At 54.0% G+C, this 27675-nt stretch overlaps 1 protein-coding gene across 1 annotated transcript; it reads right to left on the reverse strand.

Moving 5' to 3' along the window:
• SNX19 (sorting nexin 19) lies at window positions 1-27675 on the reverse strand. The gene is made up of 11 exons (XM_054176075.1): window positions 26098-27675; window positions 25543-25681; window positions 24176-24276; window positions 23955-24074; window positions 23329-23459; window positions 21188-21284; window positions 20740-20926; window positions 18130-18259; window positions 5293-5477; window positions 4423-4510; window positions 1-3797 (listed from the first exon to the last, which is right to left on the reverse strand). The coding sequence occupies exons 1-11, from the start codon at window positions 27622-27624 to the stop codon at window positions 3671-3673; spliced, it is 2832 nt and encodes a 943-aa protein (XP_054032050.1). The 5' UTR covers window positions 27625-27675; the 3' UTR covers window positions 1-3670.

Here is a 27675-nt window from a genome sequence, read left to right on the forward strand (position 1 = left end):
TGAAACTGAGTATTATTGTCCACAGAACAAGAGCCACAGGTGCTTGGGAGCACCACCACCACTTTGCTCCCCCACTTAACAACAAAACCAGATTTTCAACACTGTGCTTTTCTACACAGCCCTGAAGACCTGCACCCGAAGGGTTTGAATACAGGAGACACAATAGGGGATGGTGACACTCCTTTATCCCCCAAACCATCAAGAGCAAGCTGTGGTTCAACACCACAGCCAATGATTTAGCTTCCAGTGGTGCCCTGAAGCTCTGGATCACTGCACTCTGCTGTTACAGACACACACCAGCAGCCTCTGCTTCCAGGGGGGGATGAAATGTGTTCCTTGATGCCACACAGACAGCAAGGGGTGGGCTGGAAGCAGAACATGTGTATCCAGCAGGATGCAGCGAGCTGAGGATCCACCTGAATCATGTTCTGCTCCAGACAGAAGCCTGCAACTTGTTCTTTAGCTCCAGCCTGGCTGCTCTCACCTCTTTCTCCCTTTAGGCAGAAGTGGCTTGAGCCTTCTGCACAAATCCCTGCAGAAAAAAGGGAGCTGGCTGGGAACAGACACAGACAGAGTGACTCAGAAGTTGCTTTGTTGGCCTTGTTTGTTTTACCAAAGTGGGGTTCCTAGTCTCAGTCCAAGGGCAGTGAAAAACTTTCAGCCCACCTGACTGGAGAATTCTGCCTTTGCCAGTGGCCTGCTGAATCTAATCCCCAAATTGCAGTGAGGCAAAGAAGTGGCAGCAGGGAAAAAAGCTGAGCTTTTTATTGGATTTTGGATTCCCTAACAACAAGAGAGGGGGAGAAAGAGAGAGAGAGAAGGGCTCCTTGTTCCTGCACTGCTCCTGGGCAGCTTCACCTCAGCTGTGAGAATGGACTAAGATCCATGAAGGAGAGAATGGGAGTTTGAAGCTTAGCCAGTGAGAGCATGAGAAAGGGCTCTGGCAAGCCTGGGTGCTGCTTTTCCTCACGTTAAGAGAAGAAAGGGAGGTCTGGGGATTAAAACTAAGACTCTGCAATCCAAATTCCTGGGGCTTGTCCCCAACTCTGCTGCTGACTTCAGAGTCTGCAAGTAAATCTGCTTCATCTCCCTGCCCCAGCTTCTCCCCTGGCAAACTGCTGCTGCTTCACCAAGGGAGTCTGCAAAGTGCAGGCTCTGAGGTCCCTGTGTGGCAGTGCAGGAGATGGAGACCCCAAGCAGGGAGACCAAGCACAGATGATTGTCACACCAGCCCAGCAAAGCCCCAGCTCTCAGGCTATGCTCCTTGGAGCCTGCCAGCAGAAATGATTTCCATCACAAGGATTGATTGTTGAGTGACTCACATGATGTTAGAGGTCAGGGTGAAAGGCAGGGGTTTGCTGGGGCTTCCCAGGAAAGCCATAGCTGCTTCTTCCAACATCACATCCAGTGTAAGGGCTGTGCTAGACCTCTGCCCCCACCTGGAGCTGGCAGTGCCCAGCTTGCAGTGTGTGTTCCTGAATGATCCTTTTCAGGCAGTCTCTTAATGATATCCCTAATCAGTGGCAGACTACAATCTTGGAGCTCCAAAGCCAGCTAATTAATGAGGAAGCAACAGCAAGCCAGCACACCAAGAGTGTCTGGGAGGCCACCAAGCACAACAGGGCCAAGCTCCATCAGCCCTGGCTGATGGCTGCTGCTTCTGCTGCCCTCTCCTCAAGACAGGTGATTAATAAATGGAAGTAGTAGGTAAAAGGAGGGAAACAGGAGCCTGGCAGTGAAGGACAGAGTGAGGCAGCTACTCCAAGGAGAGGATGTGTGGGAGTCCTGCTTCCCAGCCTGCTGCTTGGCCATTGGGGATTATCCCATATGAAGCCTTCTCCAACTTTTTGGCCTGTTCTACTCTTAAGCTACTTAACACACCTGCTCCCTTCTTTTCCAGGCAGGTGGCAAGGCCACCAGCAGCTCACAAGTGTCACTGCTGAGAACTGGCTCTGAGAAGCCATGCAAAACTGTTTTGCTTCATTACATTGGGCTCTGCCTTGTCTTGGGATGTCCTTGGAGCTCCCTAAAAATGCTGGCAGCAAGCTAAGCACACAACACACACCAGAAGCACAAAGCAGCACACATCACTGTGTGGCCATCATTAAGCAGCTGCCTCTGAAAGGAGCAGAGTCTCTGCTTCCAGCAGTAGGCATGTTGGAGTTACATCATCTTCCCTCCAAGCAGGCCACAGAGTATCCAGCTCCAAGAAACAGCAGGCTGCATGAAATGCCTGTCCTGTAACATGGAAACTAGTCATGATCCTGCACACTTCCCTGCTGGAAGTCTCCTCTTCAAAGTGCTTTAATCTGTAGAGAACACCAGGAGCAGCAGCTCCTTGATCAGCAAAGTCCAGCTCTGGGCAGCTGCTGTTTCTCTCAGGAAATACACCAGAACAGGTCACCACACCAGCCTGTTGGTGCATGCTCTCCATGTCCATTTGTCCTGCCACAAACCTGACAAACCCACTCAAGCCTTGGATGACCTGGAAAAGCAGCTGCCAGCAAAGTGTGCTGGGTGGCACTGGGCATGGTGACCTGGCAAGCTTGCTAGAGCCCTCTGCACACAGCTGCTGCAATAGCAGGCATAGCAAAGCCTGGTGGCACAGCAAAGCCTGGGGACAGAACAATCAACCCCAGAGCCCAGGTGGGGCTCTGAAACTCATCTCTGTGGCTGTCCATGACTCATCTGGAGTTCCTCCTGGGTTCAGAGGTGCTCACTTCCTTCCCCAGCTTGCTGTGACCAGCACTCTGTGTGGGAGGTGATTTCCTTGCTGTGTCACACATGGGTCAGCAATATTTCAGTTCTGTGCCTTCCCCCTGGCAGCCTCTGGGACTAAAACATGGCTCAGCAGGCAACATGCACAGTCCTCTGGGGTCCAGCTAAGCCACCACTCTTCAGCCTGGGAATAAGTCTCTTTTGCAGGACCACAGCCTAACCTGCTTACATCCTGATGTTCAGTCAGCAAGAGAGGCCACAACAAGACCATGTCAGTGCAGAGGCAGTGGGAAGCAGCTCATTTTGTCCCTGCTGCAGGACAGCAGCCCTGATTTCTGCACTGCTTCCAAAACTGGGATCCTTGACCTTGACTTCAGGGCTGCCACCACAACTCCACCTCTCCATTCTCTCTCCATCTTCCTTCTGGTAAAATGGATGATGCTGGTGTAGGCACAGGGCAGGCTGCTTAGAGAGGAGGGCTAGCATTTGTTTCTCCCTTGACCTGTCCTGGAGAAGCATCTATCAGCCTCTATCAACAAGACACCATCCCATCAAATCTCCACACGCCAGCGCCAGCTGAAGCCACGGAAGCACATCTGATGTGCTGTCTGATGTTCAGGAAAGTGGGGCAAGAAAGCAGGATCTGTGGGCAGCCTCCATATCCTTCTCCAACTCCCCAGCTCAGCAGAGGTCAGGCTTCTTCATTCCAGGCTCTCCATCAGGTCAGCAACAGAGCAGATGCTACATGGCAGAAACCCACCCTCAGCCTCTGACGCTGGGCTCAATCCATTACCCAGCCAAACCAGAGAAGCCTGGAAGCAGCCCCCTGTAGCACTGGCTGGAACAATTGCTTTGCAAGAAGCTCCCAGACGTGTTCAGTAAGCACTGGAAATCAAATCAGCCCATGCCTGTGGCTGCTGCTCTCCTCCACTGCTGGCTACAGCAGCCTCGGTCAGTGTGCTGCTTGCTCCAGGCCTCCGGAGGCAGACGGCGCGACAGCTGCGGTCTCAAGCTCATCACTGGAGCCCTTCACGACCAAGAACTCCAGCACAATATCCAAGAGGCAGAAAACCAGGTGCCTGAAATGAAGAGAGGACAGAGCTTAGGCTGGTCAGGGCCCAGCAGAGCAGGGAGATGGGCTCCAGGCACGCAGAAGTCAAAGCTCAGCTACAGAAGGTGGATTCTGGCTGCCGTCAGGGGAAAGACCAAAGACTTGGTGTGCTAGAAGGAACGTTTCAAGGGAGGGCTCAGGCTTGGGTTTTTCCCCTGTGCAAACACAAATACATCTTCTGGAGTGGGGTGGCACATGCACTGCCCTGCAGCTAAACAAACCCACTGCTTTCCAAACACAGGGTGATGGGCACACAGAGGAACACTGCACAGCTCTGCAGCCCCCCAAGCTCCTCTCCAAACAGCAAACCAAAGCAGGGTTTGTCTGCTTTCCTCTGACAGCCACAACCAAGCAGGCCCAGCAACCTAATTAACAAGACTGGCTCAATGAGCTCCAGCCAGACCAAGGTCCTAGACATGCACCTTCATAATAAGCAAGCCAGATGCCCTCTGCTAGTATAAATCTGGGGGAATTAGCCAGATATGTTCTGTGCCAAGAGGCTGGCAGCAAGAATCTCTTGGTGAAGCTCTGACTGTAGCTTACAGACCCCACCACAAAAGCTAGCAGGGAAAAGAGACCATAAATCCACTTACCTGTTTATCACAGGCTGGCCCAGGGACTCCAGTACCAGCTTCCAGCTCATCTGACATTTACTGGTCCCAAGGACTTCTTGGATTACATCTGTCAGAGACAAAGCTTTAGGAACTGTGCACTTGCACACAGCAGTGAAACAGGGTCAGGCTTCTGCTGGTGGGTACTAAATCAAAGTTTCTGGTGATGCTCTAAGCCTCAGGCATCTCATGGCCAACATGACCATGCCAGAAACCAGCCAGGGACAGTGCCAGGAAAGTTATTCAAGGCTGGAAGAGCCTATCCCCAAAGGACAGCGAGGGCCCCTGAAGCTGCAGCAAGGAGTTAAAAGTTCAGTCTGCACTCACATGGATTAGGCAGCAGCTGCTTTAATGCCAAAGGTCCTGGTGTCAGACTTCAAGAGAGGGAAATCCACTGCAGCTGGGCTCATGGTGTCAGCCCAGTGGAAAAGCCAAAGGCTTTGCCTTAAGAATCTTCCCAGCAATGGTGCCCTTTGGCAGCAGGGGGGAGCACAGGGTGGCACTGCCTTGCCTGAGCCCTACCTTCTTGGAAGTGGCTCAGCAGGAAGCAGCAGCACAGGGGACGTGGCCACTTTGCCTCTGGGAATCACCAGCACGTGTCCTTTCCCTCTGAGCTCTGCTGCTCCCCAAACACTTAGGCAAACTATCTAGAACTGGGAAATTGGGGAGTTTGCTTGCAGGAAACCATTCAGACCTCCAGGGTCACAAATGTTTCCCACTGCTTCAGCATGAGCAGGCTCCATCTCTGTGTTTAAGAACACTTCCAGCGATGCCAACGCACTGGAGGGCTCCCCAGCCACCCGCACTGCTCCTGTCTCAAGGGCAGCTGCCACATCCCTGGGGCACACTCACTAGGCAAGATCCCCATCAGACTCTGCAGGGCTTGCTCTGCTGCTGCTTTCTTCTGTTCCTCTGTCCTGGCTGGTTTAGGCACTGCTGGTAAAACTCCTCCAGGCCAGATGGATTCCTGGAGCAACTGGAGGTACTGGACCCAACGCTGGGTGCAGGTCAGGTTAACCACTTGGACTTCCAGCCACCTGTGGGCAGATGGAGAGAAAGGGAAATGTCAGGGGGAAAAACATCAAGCTTGGTACCAGCTCACAGAATCACCAAGGTTGGAAGAGACCTCAAAGCTCATCAAGTCCAACCTGTCACCACAGACCTCATGACTAAACCATGACACCCAGTGCCACATCCTATCCCCTCCTGAACACCTCCAGGGACGGTGACTCAGGAGCTTTCTGCTGATTCAGAGGCCCTTGGAGGGAATAAAATCAGCTTGCTGGCTGAGTTAACATGCATTTCCCAAGTCCTTATGTTAGATATTTTCCCAAGTCTTACTGAGCTGAGCTTCCCTGTGCACCAGAAGTATGTCAGTGCTGTCCATCTGACGAACAAAACACGAAAGCAAAGGCACAGTGAAGAGCAAAAGCCATGAAAAGCTCCACCACCCTCCTGCCTGCAGGAGACCAAGTGAGTAACCCTGCAGGGAGCACAGCTAAGGGATGTGCCTGGCCTTAGCCTCCTGAGCTATGTCCATACATGAGCAGATGGCAGAGAGGAGACAGAGCTGGGAGAACCACCAAAACTGGCAGTTTAGTTCTGCAGCAGCTCTCTGTGACTGACTGCAAGGACAGCAGCATGGTCTGGCAACCAGTGCTCCCCTCATCAGTCCTTCTGCTACCCAAAGAGCCAAGGGTGTCTTGCCTGGAGACCAAAACACACACTGCTAGGAAGGCAAGGCACAAATATCCTGCTGCTGTATGCTCCTCTCAGCCCCCTGCTGCCAAGCCCTGCTCCGTCTGGCAGCAGGCAGTGAAACCAGCACCCCTCCCACCCCAGAGCCCATCTATTAAAAGCAGAGTTAGGTACCTGCCAACAAAACTGCTGGGCAGCCAAGGCTCTGCTCTTTAGGAGGATAACAGCTTGCAAATCCCTGGGCTGTGGGAGGCCTGGAGGGCTCTGCAGCCTTCATGGGGGAGAGGAGTCCACAGCACCGGCTGGGAAGAGCCTTCTGCATCAACAGGTGAGATCCCTTCCCTGTGCAGCAGCAAGAGCCACGGCAGCCAACCACAACCCAACACTGCTTAAAATCTTCCCCCTCAGAACAAGCAGAGGCCAGCAGATGAATCCCTGGTGCCCCCAAGGCCAGCTGCAAGGCTCCCATCGACTCAGCAGGCCCAGGGCCGGGCGGCGCAGAGCCCACGGCGCCGGCTCGCTCCCCTCGCCCGCATCGGCGGGAGGCCGCGGAGCGGAGAGCGGCCACGGGGCAGGGAACAGGCTCCAGACTTCACCCAGCACTTCAAGGAGTCCCTGAGGAGAGGAGGCCACAAGCAGGGCCAAGAGCCCAGCTCCTCTTGGCAGCTGGGGCTCGTGCTTGCAATTCCCTCACCACTACGCCCCGGCAGCTCCCGGCCCAGCCAAGCGCGCGGGTCCTGCCAAGGCAAACTTTATTTAACCTGCGCTCTGCCAGACTGTCTGCATTCCTCTGGGGCCAGCCACAGGGCCAGCACTCTCCTTCCCCCTGCACCCAGCACAGCCTGAGTGCAGAGATGGCAACAGCAGCACCCCACGGGAGCCAGCGGGGAAGGGACGGCCGGTGGCCAGCGCCAAGGCCGCAGGGGCGACCTGTGGCAGCACCTAAAGGCAGCCAGGGGTGAAGGAATGGGAGCTGGCCAGCATCAGAGCCACAGTGGCAACCTGTACCAGCACCTAAAGGCAGCCAGGGGTGAAGGAATGGGAGCTGGCCAGCATCAGAGCCACAGGGGCAACCTGTACCAGCACCTAAAGGCAGCCAGGGGTGAAGGAATGGCCAGTGGCCAGCATCAGAGCCACAGGGGCAACCTGTACCAGCACCTAAAGGCAGCCAGGGGTGAAAGAATGGCCAGTGGCCATCATCAAAGCCACAGTGGCAACCTGCACCAGCACCTAAAGGCAGCCAGGGGTGAAGGAATGGCCAGTGGCCAGCATCAAAGCCATAATGGCAACCTGTACCAGCACCTAAAATTAACCAGGGGTGAAAGAATGGGAGCTGGCCAGCATCAGTGCCATGGTGGCAACACCATGCTCCTTCTCTACCTCCAAGGAGGTTGGAGCCAGGTCAGGGTCAGTCTCTTCTCACATGCAACAAGTGCCAGGAGAAGAGGAAATGGGCTCAAGTTGTGCCAGGGGAGGTTCAGGTTGGTATGAGGAAACATTTCTTCCCAGAAAGGGTTGTCAGACACTGCAACAGGCTGCCCAGGGAGGTGGAGGAGTCCCCATCCCTGGAGCTATTTAAGACACATGGATGTGGTGCTGAGGGATGTGGTTTAGTGGCAGTGGCTTAGCAGCAGAGGTGGGATGGTGAGCTCTGGGTGAGTGGTTGGACTTGAGGGCCTCAAAGGTCCCTTACAACCTCAGCAGTTCTATGGCTCTGTGATTGTCCAGCACAAAATGTGCCTGAAGGCTGGGGAGGCAGCAAGAAAGCTGGGGAGGGACTTTTGCCACGGGCTTGTAGTGACAGGATGAAAGGGAACAGATTGAAGCTGGAAGAGGGGAGATTTAGACTGGAGATAGGAAGGAATTCTTTCCAGTGAGGGTGGGGAGACACTGGAACAGGTTGCTCAGGGAGGTTGTGGATGCCCTCTCCCTGGAGGTGCTCAAGGCCAAGCTGGCTAAGGCTTTGAGCCACCTGGACTAGGGGAAGGTGTCCCTGCCCATGGCAGGGGGGTTGGAACTGGATGATCTTCAAGGTGCCTTCCCATTCAGTGAATCTCTGAATGCCCCTGGTGATGCCAGTGACAGCACTGGCAATGAGGAGCCATGGCTTTTCTGCTCAGCCTCACCAAGGTCCTCAAGTACTGCAGCTGCTCCAAGAGGTCCAAAGCACAGCTTCTACCTGTCTTAGAGGACAAAATGTCACAGCACAGCCTTGGGGGAAAAGGCCATGTTTGAACTACAACAGCTTAAGAGGGTTTTTATCTCCAGCCATCAGCAGAGTTTAACACCCTGGATCACATTAAACCCTCCAGCCATCCCCAAGCAAATTAAAGTGTTGAACTGTGGCTCCTCCAGGGGCAAGAGCTTTCATTAAGCTGCTTTTTCATTAACATGTTTTCCTACACAACCTGCCTTCCTAATTGAGAAAACATTTGAGGAGCAACAGAAGTTCAGAGACCTGGGGACAGAGCTGCAAACAGTCCAGCCCTGCACCTAGGGAGAGCAGATTGAATGACAGCTTGGAATGCCTCTCAGCCACAGTCACTCACCAGCCTCTCCAAGCCTGCAGGAGGCACACACCAAGCTTGCTTTTTCCCTTAGGAATGTTCCTAAAGCAGCCCCAAAAAGCCAAGCAGAGCTTTGAGAAGACACCAGATGTTTCCAGACAGCTCGAGAGAGGGCTGAGAAGTGACAAAGGCTGGAGGGTCCCACACAAGCAGTTTACCACTCCCAGCTCATCCATTTGCATCAAACCACCAGAGCTAGGCAAAGGGACCTCCAATTGACACCTCTGAATCTGCTCCAGTGTGCACCAACTGGGGTTATGCTGCAAGGTTTTAGTTCCCACAGCTGTAAAACATGCTTGATGGAGTTTTGACTTGGTCTGGCAGCTCCTTGACTTCCACTTCCTTGACTTCCTTCCTTAGGAAGCAAAGGGCAGGATCCAAGGATGGCTTTGCCCCACCTGCACCAAATGTGTGCTACAGCTACAGAGAAGATGCCAACTTCCCCATCAGAGTTGGAGGTGCCCCAGCTCACTGCAGGGGGTAGGACAAGATGAACTTTGAGGGTCCTAATCTCCAGCCTAAACTCTTCCTACTCTCCAGTCTACATCTGCCCTCAGACAGGCATCAGACAAGGCAGCAGATCAGGGTAACCTGCCCCCAAGAGTCTTCCTCCTTTCTCTCAACCTGAACCTGCTGAAGTCACCATCACCACCCACTCTGGAGGATGCACACTGCACTTCTACAGCACAGGGACACACAGCAGCAACAAGCATTAAAGACTGAGGAGCAAAGTCATTCCCTCAGCTCTCACAGCTGGAGAGAACCACAGAATCTTTTCAGCTGGAATAGACCTTTGAGATTATTCACAGTGAGGGTGGGGAGACACTGGCACAGGTTGCCCAGGGAGGCTGTGGATGCCCCCCTCCTTGGAGGTGTTCAAAGTCAGGCTGGATGAGGCCCTGAGCAAGCTGGGCTGGTGGGAGGTGTCCCTGCCCATGGCAGGGGGGTTGGAACTGGCTGATCTTCAAGGTCCCTTCCAAGCCAACCCATTCTATGACTCTATGCACCCTGGAGTCCAGCCATTACCTAACCACCAAATGTGCTGTCAACCAACTCAAGGAGAGTCACACCAAGCTTCACTGGAAAGTCCTACCCAAGCAAACCCCAGGTCTGTGGCAAACTGGCCTTTCCATGGCAGACTTGTTGCCCCAGGGTCAGGATTAACAGCTCACACTTCTCACACAAGAACTCCAAACATGTGCTGGTCCAAAGCTGACCTTTGCCAGCAGGTCACAGATGAGTTTTCTGTACTATTAAAGGACCAAGCATTTGAGATGGAAAGCACACACAGGTAGAAATAAACCCAGCAAGGAACACAAATAGATCTACCTTGGGGTTTTTTTTTTGGGGGGGGTGGATGGCTTATGAGCTACTATTTCCACTCTGCTATTTGATGAAGAAATAACCTTAATAAGAAAGAAAGAAAACCAAACCTATCTCTGAACCATCTCCTTACACTTCAACAGAGACCAGAAATAGATAGAAAGTGACCTCCCCAGGCTCAGACTTTCAAATGCTTTGATAATGCCCAATGCAAAGAGCCAGACTGCAAAGGCTACAAGTCCTGGACCTCAGTCTGGAGGTGCATAACTTGTCCATGCTGTAAGGGCCCTCTGTTTTAAATAGCTGCTGGTGAAGGAATGAAATGGCTGCTAAAAAAGAGCCCATTTAATGCCAAGGCTTAAGCTGGAACTCCAAGGTCAGCTGAAGGGTCCATTAAGACAGGAACGGTAGAAATGCCCTGGGAATGAGAAACAAGGCCTGGGGGGTACATACCTGGGGCCTTCTGTGGCTCTTAGAAGCACCAAGATTTATAGAATGGGTGGGGTTGGGTTGGAAGGGGCCTTGAAGATCATCCAGCTCCAACCCCCTTGCCATGGGCAGGGATGCCTCCCACTAGCCCAGGTTGCTCAAGGCCTCATCCAGCCTGGCCTTGAACACCTCCAGGGAGGGGAAATCCACAACTAACCTGTTCCAGTGTCTCCCCACCTGGGGAGAGGGGAGAGAGAGAAGAGGAGGGGAGAGGGGAGAGAGAGAAGAGGAGGGGAGAGGGGAGAGAGAGAAGAGGAGGGGAGAGGGGAGAGAGAGAAGAGGAGGGGAGAGGGGAGAGAGAGAAGAGGAGGGGAGAGGGGAGAGAGAGAAGAGGAGGGGAGAGGGGAGAGAGAGAAGAGGAGGGGAGAGGGGAGAGAGAGAAGAGGAGGGGAGAGGGGAGAGAGAGAAGAGGAGGGGAGAGGGGAGAGAGAGAAGAGGAGGGGAGAGGGGAGAGAGAGAAGAGGAGCCCTCCATAAATCAAGGAACACAAAGCATCCTGAGTCCTTTCAAAATTCTGGCCAAAGACACATAAGCAAAGTAAACTTTCCTTACTGGAAATGTTCCTCTCCTGCTGCCCTATAAAAGTTTACAGTTGTGGATGCTGTGAACAATTCGTCCTGTACCCCTGCCCGAGCACAGGCAGTGAAGTGTTTGACCAGGGAGGCAGTGGCCAAGTGCCTGCCCTCAAGCAGAGAGCCTTGCCAGCCCTGCACCTTCCAAGCACAGTTCCCCTGAGGGCACCAAAGGAAGCCAGAAAGAAATGGAGCTGCTAGGAGCTCATTTCACAGAATGGTAGGGGCTAGAAGGGACCTCCAGAGATCACCAAGTCCAAGCCCTCTGTCAAAGCAGGATCACCCAGGGCAGGTCACCCAGGAATGCATCCAGATGGGTCTTGAAAGTCTCCAGAGAAGGAGACTCCACAGCCTCTCTGGGCAGCCTGCTCCAGGGCTCCAGCACCCTCACAGTAAAGAAGTTTCTCCTCCTGTTGAGGTGGAGCTTCCTGAGTTCCAGTTTGTGTCCATTGTCCTACCACAGGACACCACTGACAAGAGCCTGAGCCCTTCTTCTTGCCCCTCACCCTTCAGGTATTTCCAAACATTCACAAGATCTCCTCTCAGGCTGCTCTTCCCCAGGCTAAACAGCCCCAGGTCTCTCAGCCTTTCCTCCTCACACAGTTGTTGCAGACCCTTCAGCATCTTCCCAGCCTCTGTTGGACACTCTCCAGGGCATCCCTGTCCCTCTCGAGCCGGGGAGCCCAGAACTGGACACAATGCTCCAGACGTGGCCTCACCAGGGCAATTTGCATCTAGCAAGCCTCCAGCAGCCTTGCCAGGGGGATTTTTCTACCTGCTTGGCCCGAGCAGAAGCCCTGTGGGGCAGAGAGGAAGAAAACCAGCTCATCCCCTGCTGCCTGCAGGCACGGACCCCCAGCTCAGGGCTGGGATTTGGGGCTGCTTTCCCGTGCTGCTCCCTCCGAGAGACACCTGCTGCAAAACCCCGGCGTGTAAACACCCAGGGCTCCAACTCCCAACCTCCTTCTCCCTGCTGTGCCTTAACCCAGCTGCTCTGCTGTGTTTTTCTTTGCTCTTCTCAAGTCAGAGCCCCCTGGCACGCCCTGGGGCTCAGGAAAGGGGGAGAGAAAGCAGCGTGATTAACCAAGAAACCAAGCCCCAAAGCCCCTTGATTGTTCAACAAAGCATCCTTTGCTTTCGATAACATCTTCATCAAGTATTTATTGAGCCAATTAAGCTCTCAGCAGGGCCCCAGGGGAGAGGCCAGGCTGTCTCAGCCAGGTCCTGCTCACAGCAGATTGCTTCATTAAGCCCACTTCAGAATCAAAATACATTAAAAAACCCCCCCCACCATTAACCCTTCCCGAGGCAGGGAGGAGGAAGAGCAACAAGGACACATTCTTGCCTCTCAGCCTTTGTCTTCTTTGCCTGGTCTGTTTGAAATAGGAAGTGGTTGAGTTTTGGGTGGGTTATTTAAATCTTGGGGGGAGGGGGGGGGGGGGAGGAAAAAAAAAGAAAGAGAAATAAAAGTTGGCAGGGATCTTGACAGTTGAAAGGGAATCAAAAGGCAAGAGAGAGGCAGGCAGTTCAAATAATGTTGCAATTGTTATCAAAGCACAGAGAGCTTGCTTCATTCTAGTGGCTGTTTTTGGAAGAGAGCTGCTTCTAGAAAAAGAGAGAAAGAACCCAAAATTGGGCTTGGGACAGAGATTTCAAGGCAGATCCAAAATTTCCAGGTGCTTGGAGACCACTGAATCAAGGCCTGGTTCCAAGCTGATTTTTTATTTACTTTACATCCACACACGAGGACACAGAGAGCCCTGAAGGTCTTTTTCACTGCCATTCCACGGCCCTGGGATTTCTGCAGCTCCTCACAGCTCTGAGGGCAAGAGCAAGATGCCATAAGGTTGGCTCCTCCACAGATAGAGCTGAGGGGCAGGCTGACAGCCTCTCACATTAGCAAGGAAACACCAATTCAGAGAGCCACAGAATGGTCAGGGCTGGAAGGAGACCTCAAGGATCATTTGGTTCCAACCCCTCCTGCCATAGGCAGGGACACCTTCCACTAGATCACAGAATCACCAAGGTTGGAAGAGACCTCAAAGATCATCGAGTCCAACCTGGCACCACAGGCCTCATGACTAAACCATGGCTTCAAGTGCCACATCCAATCCTTTTTTGAACACCTCCAGGGATGGGGACTCCGCCACCTCCCTGGGCAGCACATTCCAATGGCTACCAACTCTCTCTAGGAAGAACTTTCTCCTCACCTCCAGCCTAAACTTCCCCTGGCACAGCTTGAGGCTGTGTCCTCTTGTTCTGGTGCTGGTTGCTTGAGAGAAGAGATCAACTCCCTCCTGGCTACAGCCTTCCTTCAGGTAGTTGTAGACAGCAAGAAGGTCTCCCCAGGTTGCTCAAGGCCTCATCCAACTAGCTGCCAAGTCCTTGGGCCAGCCAGCACAGCAACTTGATGTGCTGTCAGAAAGGTCCTTGCCAAACATCCCTAAATCAGCTCTCCCAGCTGACAAACCACAGCACCAAATGGATTTAGCTGCCCCAGCTGCTCTGACACTGCAGTTTGACAGCTTGTTTCTGCCAGCCAAACACAGAGGCTCTGCCCAAGCCTGGACTGCTCACCTCCCTGCCAGACCCAAAGCCCAGGGAAGTTGGGAACAGCCACATGGGGAACCTCCCCAGCTTCTCCTGGACAGCCTGGAGCGCTGGGCAGAGGAGAACCTCATTAAGTTTGACCAGGGCAAGTGTAGAGCCCTGAACCTGGGGAGGAATAACCCCCTGCAGCAGTACAGGTGAGGGGTGACCTGCTGGAAAGCAGCTCTGGAGAAGGAGCTGGGAGTGCTGGAGGCCAAGTTCAGCGTGAGCCACCAATGTGCCCTTGTGGCCAAGAGGGCAAAGAGTCTCCTGGAGGGCATGAAGAGGAGTGTGGTCAGCACAGCAAGGGAGGGTCCCCTCCCTTCTTCTCTGCCCTGGTGATGACACAGCTGGAGTCTTGTGTTCAGTTCTGAGCTCCCCAGTCCAAGAGGGACAGGGAACTACTGGAGAGATTCCAGCAGAGGGCCATGAGGATGCTGAGGGGCCTGGAGGATCTCTTTGGAGGAAAGGCTGAGAGACCTGGGGCTGCTCAGCCTGGAGAGGAGCAGCCTGAGAGCAGATCTCCTCAGTGCTGCTCAATATGGTGACAGGTTGGACTTGATGATCTTTGAGGTCTCTTCCAACCTTTGTGATACTGTGGTATCTAAAGGGTGGAGGTCACGAGCATGGGGCTGGGCTCTTTTCATGGTGGCCAGTGACAGGAGAAGGGGCAGTGGGTACAAACTAGAACCCAGGAGGTTTCACTTGAACATAAGGAAAAACTTCTTTGGTGTGAGGGTGCTGGAGCCCTGGAGCAGGCTGCCCAGAGAGGCTGTGGAGTCTCCCCTGGAGAGATTCCAAACCAGGATATTGTGATCCTGGGCAAGCTGCTGTGGGTGACCCTGCTTTAGCAAGGGGTGTTGGACTTGATCTCCAGAAGTCCCTTCCAACCCCTGCCATGCTATGGTCCTTCAGGCACCTGAGGAGCACAAGTCAAGCCTCACTTTAAAAGTCTTTCTCAGAGAGAACACAGAGAGGTTACAGGGAGCCTCTGCAGCTAACATCTGCCTGTGCACAGCCATGTCCCACCCCAGGATCCCCCTGACACCAAGTGCCAGAGACACAGAGCAGCTTTGTGCTGAGCCCACAGCACTGAGATGAGGTCTGGCTGACCATCATGGCTGCTGGACACGGCCCCAGGCAGCCAGGGCTGGGCAGAGCTGCTGGCCCATGGGCAGCACATTCCCAGCACACCCAGGGCTGCAGGTGCTTGGCTGGCCAGGTTTACTCAGGGACACTGAAGAGGGTCAGGCAACACTAGATGCCGGTGGCACTTTCAAGTCAAGGGGATCAAGGAGCTTGCCAAAGGTCTGTCTTTGTGCCAGTGCAGTTGGCACAGAGATCAAGGAAGAAGTAAGAGAAATACCAGGAAAAAACCCACCCAGCAAGCAATTCCCTGAAGCTAGGAGCTCCTTGACTCCAGCAGTTGCACAAGTGCCTGTGACCCCTGGCCTGACACCCACAGGCTCCAACGACAGCTCAAGATGACAGCAAGAAGGCAAGGACAGCCTGGAGTAACTCCCAGCACTATCCCACCCACATCCAGTGTGTGTGCAATGGTTGGGCACTGTGCCACATCTCTGCTGAAGGAGAGATGGGAAATGTGCCACCAGAGCAAGCTGCAGCACCCTTGGAACCTTTGCTGATAGACCTCTGCTGAAGACAATCCTGCCTCTATGGTCTTGCCCACCCTCCACCAGACCAGGTTGTTCAAGGGCCTCAACATCTCCAGGGAGGGGGCATCCACAGCCTCTCTGAGCAGCCTGCTCCAGTGCCTCCCCACCCTCACTATAAAGAATTTCTCCAGTCTCAATCTCCCCTTTTCCAGCTCAAAGCTGTTGCTCCTCAACCTATCACTTCCAAGCCCTTGTCAAAAGCCCCTCCCCAGCTTTCTGGAAGGTACTGGAAGGTTACTTTAAGATGAGGAAGCAGATGTAAGCCTGGGAGAATCCCACAAGCACAGTGAGCTGGTACCCAGTGGCTGTCATCCCAGTTCCATGGCTACCACCATCCTGTTGTGGCAGGAGCAGACCCCTGACCTAGTGACCACTGTGCCACCCAGGACAGACTGGGGGCAGGGTGTGGGGTCACAGCTGTGGCGTGGTTCAGATGCCTGCTGTGTATTTTTAATGCTGCTTTGACTCACAAGGCTTCAAAAAGCACATGGATTCTCCAAATGCTTTTAAGCTCTTCCACCAACCCCCCCCAGGAGTCCAGAGTAGCCCCCACCTACCTCCCCTCCCCTTCTGCTACCAGGTCCCTGTTGTAGCTTCCTCAGGAAAGAGGGATCTGCACTGCCATGCCGTGGGATGGAAGTGAGAGCTGGAGAGAAGGGTGCAGAGCTGGAGCAGGGCAGTGAGTTTGTTTACAGGCATGGAGAGGCTGCTGGAAGCTCTGCTTGGCTGCAGGGCTGTCCCCACTCGCAGCGAGGCTCCCAGCCCCTCCGCCCGTCTCCTCTGGCGGCGCTGGAAAGGGCTCACTCCCTGTTGCATAACAGGAGGAGCTGCAGGGGGATGGAGCCTGCACACAGGGCCTCCTCTGGGCTTAACAATCCCTTTTTCGGTCATGCAGCCTCCCTCTGCCCAGCTGCCAGGCTGGGGAGAGGGAGAGCCACAGAAGTGCACAGGTTGGGAAGGAGCTCACCCAGTCCAACCAGCAACCCAACCCCACCACGGCCACCAAACCACGTCCCCGAGTGCCAGGGCAGCACAGTGCCTGAACACCTGCAGGGCTGGGGACTCCACCACCTCCCTGGGCAGCCTGTGCCAATGCCTGACCACCCTGGCAGCAAAGAAATTCTTCCTAGCATCCAACCTAAACTTCCCCTGGAGCAGCTTGAGGCCATTTAAATGGGGTGGTGGAGTCACTATCACTGGAGGTGTTTAAGAGGGCACTGGACATGGCACTTGGTGCCATGGTTTAGTTGATCAGATGGCGTTGGGTGATAGGTTGGACTTGATGATCTCAAAGGTCTTTTCCAACCTGGTTAATTCTATCCTACCCTGCCCTACCCTACCCTGCCCTACTCTACCCTACCCTGACTGTTCTCTCTCATTTTATCACCTGACACTAGGGAGAAGAGACCAACCCCCACCTCACCCCAACCTCCTTTCAGGGAGCTCCACAACCCTCTCTGGAGACACCCCTATGGCAGGGCTGCCAAATGCAAAGACACTGTGGTGGAACACTGCAACAGGCTGTCCAGGGAGGTGGTGGAGGTCCCATCCCTGGAGACATTCAAGGTGAGGCCACTTCCTCTTGTGTCATCTGATACAAGGGAGAAGAGGCCAAGCCCCACTTTGCTCCAAGCTCCTTTCAGGGATTTGTAGAGAGCAGCTCCTGGAGCTCCTGCACCTTGCAGAGCCAGGCACGTGGGGTGTGTTTGACAGCTTCTCTAGTGGAAAATACCAAAGCCATGTGCTGGGGCTGCAGGCTCCCCAGGGGCCTGGGACAGGGTTTATTAGGAGGTGATGACGTGCTCCAAGCTCTCATACCTCCCTGCTTACACACAGGGACTGCCTTCCAGCTCACCCCCTGTTTTGGAGAAGTGGGAGCAACACCCACCTCCTTCCACCCAAGGAAAGGGATTCTGGAGTGCTGGCCAGCAGCCCCTGACCTCAAAGTGCTTCAAGCAACCTCTGCTGAGGGCAGCTTAAATTACCAGCTGGGTTCCAATGTGCTGCCCTGCACATTCTGCCTGTGGATGTCTGCGAGAGAAGAAAGGGCACAGGAGTGGGAAAAGCACTGCTCTGAGACTCCCTCTATCCCAAGTCGTCCCAGGAAGGCTTTCTTTTTCCTCTGAAGGACCATATCCCTCAGCTAGTGATAGTCACTGACCTACACAAGGAACCAGAAATGCTCTGTTTGTGTGCCTTGGCCCAATGCCTTACCACACAGCGACACTGGCCCCAGAAGAGCTTGGCAAGCTCATGCCAGCTGGAAAGGAAGCATATCCCAAATAGCTGTGGGTCACTGCCCAAGGCACAGGCACTGCTGGCCCACTGCAGACCAGAGACAGCAAAGGCCCCAGGAGGCTGCATTCCAAGCTGTTACTTGACAAGTTGCTGGTCCCTGTGCCTGTTTGTTCTCCTTTGCTCAAAGAACAAGCTGAGCCCCTCAGCAGTGAGATACCGGGAGGCCAGCAGAGGCTTGTCTCTCCCTGGAGAGCCAAGCAGCTGGGCACTCTTTCCCTTTCATGAGGGAAGAAGCTTCCCATTTCCAGGGCTAGTTCCTTCCTTTCCCTGGTTGTTCAAGGACAGGAGACTGCCCACTGGATTTATGGGGCAAAGAGCTCCTGCTGCAAGTCTCTGAGACGTTTCCTCTACATAAATGTGACAGCTTCTTTGCAGAACCTTGTTGTGTGATGTGCATTTACCTCTGTTCAGGCAAGAGCCCCACTTCAGACTGGGATTTCAAGGGCAATGCTGTGAGGTTGGTTGCTGAGGCCTCACCTTTGAATGAGGGTCCCAAAGAGCAGGTCGCAGATCTTGTGGACGTTCTCCGTGCACAGCCAGCTCCAGCGATCCAGCAGCAGCAGACGAAGCACATCCAGGGCCAGGTCAGCCAAAGCTGTCTCAGAGTCTGGCAGGAGGAAGAGGAGGGTCAGGTGAAGAAGCCAACTTGGTGGAAAGTATCATCCAAAGCTGGCTCCTGTCTCCAAGAGCCTGCTTGTCTCTCTTTTCCTTGTGCTTCTGTGGCACAGCCGGACCGGGGAGCCCACCCTCTCAGGCTCCTGCCCCAACCACTCTTTCATGTCCACTTTCATCCAAGCTCCCTACCAGATCAGAACATGGTTGCTCCAAAAGCTTAGCTGCTGCATAGTTAAACCAAGAAATGATCAAACCCCAGTCCAGGCACAGGGATAGCAGAGGGCCCAGAACAGGTGAGAAAGAAGGCAGTGACCGTGGCCAGAAGAAAGCTACACTGCTGAGGACTTTTTCCCTGGTCTTCACCAACACTTTTCCCTCTTCCAAGGTGCAGTTTTCCAGGCATAAGCCTCGGGTCGGTGTCTGCAGGCTGCCACCCTGTGGCAGATCCAGGTCTGAGCAGGAAGGTGGACAAACCACATCTGGGTAAACCAGATGGCAGCAGTTGAAGACACCCCCCCAACACACACTCGTGCCCAGGTTACCTCTGGTGACACAGATTTGGGACAGCAAAACCTCTCCCCAATCCTCAGGGGGGTGTCAGAGCCTACAGTGTAAATACATCCTGCTGGCTAGAGAAATGTTTCTTAGATTCAGGCTGAAGAACAGGAAGAAATTCTTTAGCATGAGGGTGGTGAGACACTGGGACAGGTTGCCCAGGGAAACTGTGGATGCCCCCTCCCTGGAGATGTTCAAGGCTAGGTTGGATGAAGCCTTGAGCAACCTGAGCTGGTGGGAAGTGTCCCTGCCCATGGCAGGGGGCTGGAACTGGATGATCTTTAAGGTTCCTTCCATCCCAAACCATTCCATGATTTATGCTGCTTGGCCCCAAAGCATCTTATGATGAAGGAGCTCTTTTATGTACCATAAGCCTGCCTGAGACAAACAACCCCAGGTCTGTGCCCCAACCTGAGGATACTGTGATGGCTCTGCTGGCAAAGTGAGCTCCTGCAGAGCAGCTTCCCCTCCTCTGACCTTGATCTTGGTTTGATCTTTCAACCACTATGTTTATGGAGTCAACAAGACAGTTCTTGCCTGATTTACTGCTGGAGGTAAAGGGGAGAGGGATTCTGGACCCCAGAACCTCTCCTTTCCTCCTGGACTAATGAACTCCAGGCTGTTTCAGTTGGAAAAGACACGAGTGTGCTTGGCACCTCTTGCTCTGGGCCATGCAGAATTTACTCCTTGCTTGCTTTGCCCTTTGGGATCTGTCTTCCCTGGGCAGAAACAGGAGTAGGCTGTTCAGCAGGGCCAGCAAGCTCTGTTCATTCCCTTAGCATCCAAGTCCCCTTCCTCAGAGAGCTGCTGGCCAACCTCTTCCGAGAAGTCGCCCCGTGAGCAGATACCGGTTGCCTTTTCAGCCAGCTGCTCCTCAGACATTCCCTCCCCTCACCCTGCCACACCAGCCTGCCCTGTCTGGGCTCTGAAGCCTCACAGACCTGCAGGCATTTGACATCGCTGACATTCAGTTTCCTTTAGGCTCCAGCTAATTTGGCCTGCCTGTATCCTTTGTGCTCTGCACGCTGGCCTCCCAGCTCCAGCCCTGCTTCCCAGCAGCCCCAAAGCAACCCCATCCAAAGCCTGCACTCAAAGCTGGTAGCACAAGCTAGCTTTCAAAACACCAGCCCCATCCTGTCACAAGCACGTGCTTTCAGTCAGAGCTTGCCAAACTGGAACCACTGGAGTGAAGCTTTTGGGAAGTTCCAGCTGATAGAGCTCAGCTCTTCCAAGAAATAGATTAGAGAACATGTTTTGTGCCTGTGCTCAGGGCAATCTTGTAACCATTCTGACAGGCCACACCACCCCTCTGCTTCAGAGGAGGGATCTGTCATCAGATAAAAAGGAACAGCATTCCTTGTGCTGGGATTAGCTTTGCTGTTCCCATCAAACCCATCCAAAAGGTCCTTTAAGAGTGCATGGATGAATCAAGGCTAACGTAAGACTACCAAGAAATCATCATCTGGTCAGTTTTCAGCTCCTAAGAGCTTGGGTTTACAACACTGGCAGTTTAAGCAGCGTGTCCCCAGGAAGCTTGCTGCTTGCAGAAACTCCTGAGGGCACCACAGTGAAGATTCACAGTGACAGTGCTGAGCCAAGATCCAAGTTACTTCCATAACAATAAACACCAAAGCAATCACTGCAACAGGCTGCCCAGGAAGGCTGGGGATTCCCCCTCCCTGGTGGTGTTCAAGGCCTGAGCAACCTGGGCTGGTGGGAGGTGTTCCACCTTTTAAGGTCCCTTCCAACCCAAACCATTCCAGGAATTTTTGGATCACCCAGGAGGACTGGGAAAACTCAGTTTGCTTTCCCTCTAATCAAAGCTTGCAAAGGCCTTGCAAGCTGAGTCTGCAGTTGCAGAGCTCTTGAGATTCCAAAGGAGATAAACTGAAGCCTTAACAGAGGGCTTGAGCTCACCAGGTTCTGTGACTGGATGTGTTCCATGCTTTGATGTGCCCAGTCCATCTATGTCCTCCAGCATGGAGCTGTCCTTAACTTCTCTGCCTCCCTCACCTTCAGGAGCCTTGCTGGGGACAGCCTCCAGCAGCTTCTCCTGCTTCTGGATGAAGGACTCCATAGCAGCCAGGGACAGGGTGCCAGAGACCTACAAAACCAGCAGTGCATTAGGACCACAGCAGCAAGCTGCACACAGCCAAACTGATACACAAGATCTCCACTCCCAGGCAGCCTCCCACCACCTGCTTTGCACCTTGCTGTGGCCATAGGGCTGCTGATTGCCTTTCTGGCACGTGGAACGAGGCTGCAGCAGCCACAGCCCTCATGGCACAGGGATTATTCCATGTCAGCACCCAAACAGCACAATGATTAGGATCATGAGATGACTGAAAGAAGGATCTGAACTTACAGCACTTCCTTCCCTGAGAGAGTACAAGATCCTGTCATGAGCTTCACTCACACTCAGCACTGGAGTGATTTTACTGGAGGAGAATCTCAGCCGGGACCTGAAGAGGAGGGACAGGGAAGAGTCAGGGTTTTCTCAGCAAGCTGGGAGGGATGAGTTTCCCCACCCTTAGCCAAGAACCTGGACCACCTAGCTTTGCCCACTGTCTAAGCTTAGCTGTCCAAGCTGAGAAGCCTGATTAGGTCAAAAGTGGTTCAAAAAAGCAGGATAACTAAGGCTATCCCCTGGGGTATCTAAGAGCTAGCAGTAAAACCATGCAATACAAACATTACATACAAACCAAGGGCAGGGTCCTGCAGCTGGGTCGAGGCAACCCCAGGCACAAATCCAGGCTGGGCAGGGACTGGCTGGAAAGCAGCCCTGAGGAGAGAGACTTGGGGGTGCTGGGGGAGGAGAAGCTCAGCAGGAGCTCTCAGTGTGCACTTGCAGCCCAGAAAGCCAAGCAGAGCCTGGGCTGCAGCAAGAGAAGTGTGGCCAGCAGGGCAAGGGAGGGGATTCTCCCCCTCTGCTCAGCTCTGGGGAGACCCCACCTGGAGTACTGCCTCCAGTTCTGGAGCCCCTATTGCAAGAGGGATCTGGAGGTGCTGGAAGGTGTCCAGAGAAGGGCCAGGAGGATGAGCAGAGGGCTGGAGCACCTCTCCTGTGAGGACAGACTGAAGGAGTTGGGGCTGTTCAGTCTGGAGAAGAGAAGGCTTTGAGGTGACCTCGTTGTGGCCTTCCAGTATCTGAAGGGGGCTACAAGGAGGCTGGGAAGGGACTGCTCAGGATCTCAGGTAGTGATAGGACTAGGGGGAATGGAAGGAAGCTGGAGGTGGGGAGATTCAGACTGGAGGTGAGGAGGAAGTTCTTCCCCATGAGAGTGATGAAGCCCTGGAATGGGTTGTCCAGGGAGGTGGTTGAGGCCCCATCCCTGGAAGTGTTTAAGCCCAGGCTGGATGAGGCTCTGACCAGTCTGATCTAGTGTGGGGTGTCCCTGCCCATGGCAGGGGGGTTGGAACTAGCTGATCCTTGTGGTCCCTTCCAACCCTGACTGATACTGTGATACTATGAAATTAAAGTGCTTTTCCTCATAGAATCATAGAATCAGTAAAAAGGCCTCAGAGATCAAGTCCAACCTGTCACCCAACACCCCGTGGACCCAGCCAAGGCTTTCCACCATCCATCACACAAAACCACCTTCTTCAGAAGGTATGTCCCATCTCAGCTCCCATGGAGCTGCTGGCATTTCTGCTGAGCAAGGTGTGAGCACTGCAGCATGCAGGAAAGTGACCAGAAAAGCCTGGGAGACCAATCGCACTCAGCAGGATTGTGAAATCCACTTGTAACTCCACACAGGCAGGAGGAGGAGTCCAAAGGCCCTTTGGGATTGCAGGACAAATTGTAACCCAGCCTGGCTGTAATGAAGGAATGTCCCTTGCAGCCAAGATGCCTCAAAACATGGACTTTTTTGGTTTGTCTCTTTGTCCAGTTTTTTCTAGCAAAACATCTCTTTCCTGGACAAGAAGTCATGCTTGGGAGGAAACCTTCCCACCTCCTGTGAGGGAAGAAATGCTGCTGAGCACAAGAGGGCTCAGCACTGCCAGCAACACCAAGTAAAGGCCTGGTGAGCCACATTAGCCCAATGCCCTTAAACACCTACATAAATCCTCAGATGTTTCCTGGGCAAGGCAGCATGCCACTGTGTGAAACACAGCAAAGAAGCAGGAGAAAGCCTGCAGGTGGACAACTTAGAGCTGTGTCTTGCAGTGACTCACCACATACAGAGGTCACACACATGCTGAAGGGTAAAAAGCAGTTCTCCAGGAGCATCAGCTTGGCTGGCAAATGTCACCACCATATAGCTGCCTCAGGAAGAAAGCCACCCACTGGGGAAACCTGAGTGTTGCTGGAAATGACTCTACCCCAACAGGAACTCAGCATGTGAAAAAGGAAGGAAAAGAATCCACCTGGAGCACAACAGCAATGTGCTCTCCACCCACAACAGGTCAAGCACCAAGTCTGGGTTTTCCTGTGATGGAGTCACTGATGGATGAAGTCCTTGTTCTGTTTCAAGCACATGAGAAGCTGAAGAAGCTTTTCCTTACTTGTTTGCCTTCTTCCCCTCTGTCTGAGATTTCCCATCCACTTCAGACTCGCTCAGATCCTCCGTGGGGCTCTGGGGCTCTGACCTGGGGAATGCTGTCTTCAAGGTGTCCACAATGGCATTGACAACGATCTGCAAAAGCCAACAGGGCCACCAGTTGCTGATTCCCAGCCCTTAAACAGGAATTAAGAGCTTTCAGACCTGCATGCTCTCTGTTTTCCATGATAACCCCCAGGCTCTCTGAGGTAGGCTCTGAGTCTTCCTGGCTTTATGGTCATCTGGACAATCTCACATTATAGTCAGGGTGGGGAGACACTGGAACAGGTTGCCCAGGGAGGTCATGGATGCTCCTTCCCTGGAGGTATTCAAGGCCAGGATGGATGAGGCCTGGAGCAACCTGGGCTAGTGGAAGGTGTGCCTGCCCACGGCAGTGGGATCGGACCTAGATGGTATTTAAGCTGCCAAACCATTCTATGACTCTCTGAATCTATGACTCTCTGAATCTATATCCAGATGCCCAGCTACACAGAGAGGCTTCAAGTTTATTGGCTACTGCCACAACAGATGTTGAAGCCCAGGAGGCATGTCTAGCTGCAGGGTAAGGGGGTCAGCCAACCAGCTTCCCACCTTGTCGATCCTGGAGACAACGAAGGGCTTCTTGACAAACGCGATCCTGGCGTCGGTGTTGAGGGCCAGGAACTCCTGCACCTCCTCACTGTTTGCAATCTCAGGGATTGCACACAGTTGCTGCAAGGAGAGAGGTGGCTTTAGGTCTTTTGGGTTGGTTTTTTTTGGCTCAACTTCTCAGCTTAATCACTTAAAAGTGCAGGTGGAAGCAAACAGCTCACCTTCAGGAAAGATTCCAGCAGGCTTTTTCTGGCTTCCACTTTATCGCTGTCCATATTTCCAAATGGGAGGTCAGGGAAGAGCTTCTTTGGGCCTTTGATGTCTACAAAGACACCAAATTCATCAGCAAGCTCAGGAAAATTGCAACAGTTGGGTTAAAAATCTCAATGCTCTCATGTTTAAGGTTACATCAGCCCAAGATAACACAACCCTCAAGCCAGGGTGGCTGAATCAGGCCTTAAATCCACACAGACTTTGTGCTCTGCTGACACCACCTGTGCCTTTAAAGTAGCAAAACTGTCAGTTTAATACAAGGACTTTGCATCACTCCAAGACTAGATGATCCTTGAGGTCCCTTCCAACCTGGTATTCTGGGGATCTATGAATCTTTTGGAGTGGCTGGCTGGGGCATTGAGCAGAATGGAATGGAATTAACCAGGTTGGAAAAGACCTTTGAGATCATCAAGTCCAACCTATCACCCAACACCATCTGATCAACTAAATCATGGCACCAAGCATCCCATTCAGTCTCTTCCTAAACACCTCCAGGGATGGTGACTCCACCACCTCCCTGAGCAGCACATTCCAATGGCCAATTCCTCTTTCTATGAAGAACTTCTTCCTAACACCCAGCCTAAACCTCCCCCGGTGCAGCTTGAGACTGTGTCCTCTTGTTCTGGTACTGGTTGCCTGGGAGAAGAGACCAACCCCCTTCTGGCTACAACCTCCCTTCAGGTAGTTGTAGAGAGCAAGAAGGTCTCCCTTGAGCCTCCTCCTCTGTGGGTTTAGTAGGAGCTGTCTCTGCCCACAGCAGGGGATTGGAATTAGATTCTCTTTAAGGTTCCTTCCAAGCCAAATCATTCTATGAATCTATCTCAACAATGCAGTTTTCCAGTCAAACCCCAGATCTGTCAAAACCAAAGGATTATGGAGGGCCATGCTCAACCCAAGGAATCTTCCCACAGGAGCAGCATTTGAATGACAACAGAAAGAAATTTCCCCTCTAGCCAGCTCTGCTCAGAACAAGGATGTGGGCATCACACACAGCCCAGCATCCAGAGCTGCACAGGCAGTGCAGAAGAGAGGAGCATGGATAGGGAGGTTTAGGCTGGATGTTAGAAAGAAATTCTTCATAGAGAGAGTGATTGCCCATTGGAAGGTGGTGGAGTCACCATCACTGGAGGTGTTTAAGAGGAGACTTGACGGGTGCTTGGTGCCATGGTTTAGTTGACTAGATAGTGTTGGTTGCTAGGTTGGACTCAATCTCAAAGGTCTCTTCCAACCTGGTTTATTCTATTCCATTCCATTCTGTTCTATTCCATCCTAAGAGGGAGAGGGATTTTGTCAGGGGGCTAAGGCAGGCACTGACTTTTCAGGAACTTGCGGAGCTCCGGCTTCTCCTCCAGCCTGGTCTGGAGGTTGAGGAACTCGCGGTAGCGGCGGTTCACGGTGTGGTAAGCCATTTGCTGGAGGCTGCCTGTGCTCTCACCCTCCAGGGCTGTGTCATACTGAGGAGGAAGACAACACTCAATTATCCTTACAGACCCCAAAAGAGTCCTGATGTGCTGTGGGCTCTGCTGGCCCTAAAGCCCCACCCCAACCCGACTCCATAGGATTCCGTGCAGCGATTCCTCAGGCTGACCCTTCCTGGAAGAACAGCAGCTGCACAGCACAGAAAGCCCTCATGATGAGGGGAATGGTGGAAACATGACACAGAAAGCTCACTCAGCCCCATGCAACCCTTGCTCATGAGTAGGAGCCCCTGTCCCACACCCAAATGACCGCTGGAAAAGCCACCGCGCTTGATACGCCCCCGCTGCCAAACAAAACACACAGAGCAAGTCCTCATCTCCACACACCAGCCTGTGCTCTCCTGCCAGGACAGAGGTCCTGGAAAAGGGGTGGCCACTGGGGAAGCCTTTACCTTGACAGTGTAGAGGGTGTAGGGGTGGAAACCAGTCCCACTGTGCTCTCGGGCAGTGATGGTCCCAGTTATCCGCAGGTTCTGGATGACAACTGGTCCGTCGGGGCTGCTGAGGGGCTCAAAGCTGAAGGTGCTGATGGAAGCTGTTGGGGAGGATGTGAGCAGGGGCAGAGTCTGCCTGGAGTCTGCAAGGGTTTGTGGTGGGCCCTCTGCTGCCCCCAGATCTTTCCCCAAGCTGGAGGGTCTCTGTGAGGAGGACTTCTTGGGCACAGCAAGGCCTTCTACTTCCTTTTCAACTGCTGGGTTGATCTGGATGTCAGGGCAGGAGCTCAGTGCAAAAGCAGAGGTGGGAAGCAGGCCAGCATCTGAGTTGGTGGCAATGCCTTCCTCCTGATCCCCTATGCCATTTTCTGGTCCCTCGAGCACATTGGAGGTGTCCTGGAGGGATTCATCAAGGAACTCCCCTGCAGGTGATGGTGCCAGCAGATCCACGTCCTGGCCAGCATCCGGTGCGGAGGACTCCAGCTCCAAACCCTCGCAGGGAAAGAGGTTGCCCAGGGCGCGGGGCCGGAGGAAGGGCTCTTCTGGGGGGCACAGACCACTCACTGAGTCCTCTCCTTTCTCACCAGCAGCTCCAGCTTCTTGCCTGGGCACCTCTGTGACCCTCGGGGTAGGCGACAACCCTGCAGGGACGGTGTCCGTCGGCACCGTGAAGGGCAAGGAATCAGGCACTGGGGGCGCTGGGGGCGGCTTCTCAGCCCGGGGCTTCTTGGAGAAAGCCCCAATGAGCAGCAGGTTAATCCAGTCAGGATCAGCCATCTTCCTGATGGCCGGCAGCAGCACGTTGCAGGTGACCAGCTCCACCACCACGAAGCGGCCTGTCCGCGTCTCCAGGTGTGGCCAGGGCACCAGCGCCCGCAGCAGCGTCTCCACCGCAGCCCGGGCGTAGCCCACCTCAGCTGCCGGGCTGAGGAGGGCAGGATGCGGCCCTGCCAGCCGGCTGTACTCCTGCCACAGGGTCCTGCCACCTGCTGGATCGTCCCTCAGGGCCTCAGTGGCCTGCAGGTAGCTCTGCAAGTGATGGCCGCAGAGGAGGAGGACGCGGCGAGCCAGGGCTTGGCGGTCCACTCGCCGCATCCGCCGCCTCAGCTCAGCCGCCAGCCCGGTCATAGCCTTCTCTACCTCAACCTCAAAGGCTGGCTCGCTGCTGACGGTGCGGTACCAGGAGGCGACAAAGTCCCGCACCACCTTGTGGACGGTGCTGGTGATCTCCCTCTCCAGCCGCTCCTCGGCTTCGGGGCAGCGGGGCTGGGGCTGCAGCGAGCTGACAAAACGCTCCAGCCGCAGCCGCCGGCCAGGGGGACGGAGAGCTCGGGGGCCCAGCCAGCCGCCCAGTGCTGCCAGCAGCCCGCAGAGCAGCCCCAGTGCCCGCAGGTCCACCAGCAGCTGCAGGGCCAGCAGCCAGCCCAGCATGGCCACCAGCGCCAGCAGCACCCGCTGGAATCCTTGTGGCCTCTGGCTTGGCATGGTGGGGCTGGGCAGGAGGAGCCGCCCTGGGGCTCTGCCTGAAGGGCCACC

Source organism: Dryobates pubescens, chromosome 34, assembly GCF_014839835.1.
Source record: "Dryobates pubescens isolate bDryPub1 chromosome 34, bDryPub1.pri, whole genome shotgun sequence".
NCBI classification, from domain to species: Eukaryota; Metazoa; Chordata; class Aves; order Piciformes; family Picidae; genus Dryobates; species Dryobates pubescens.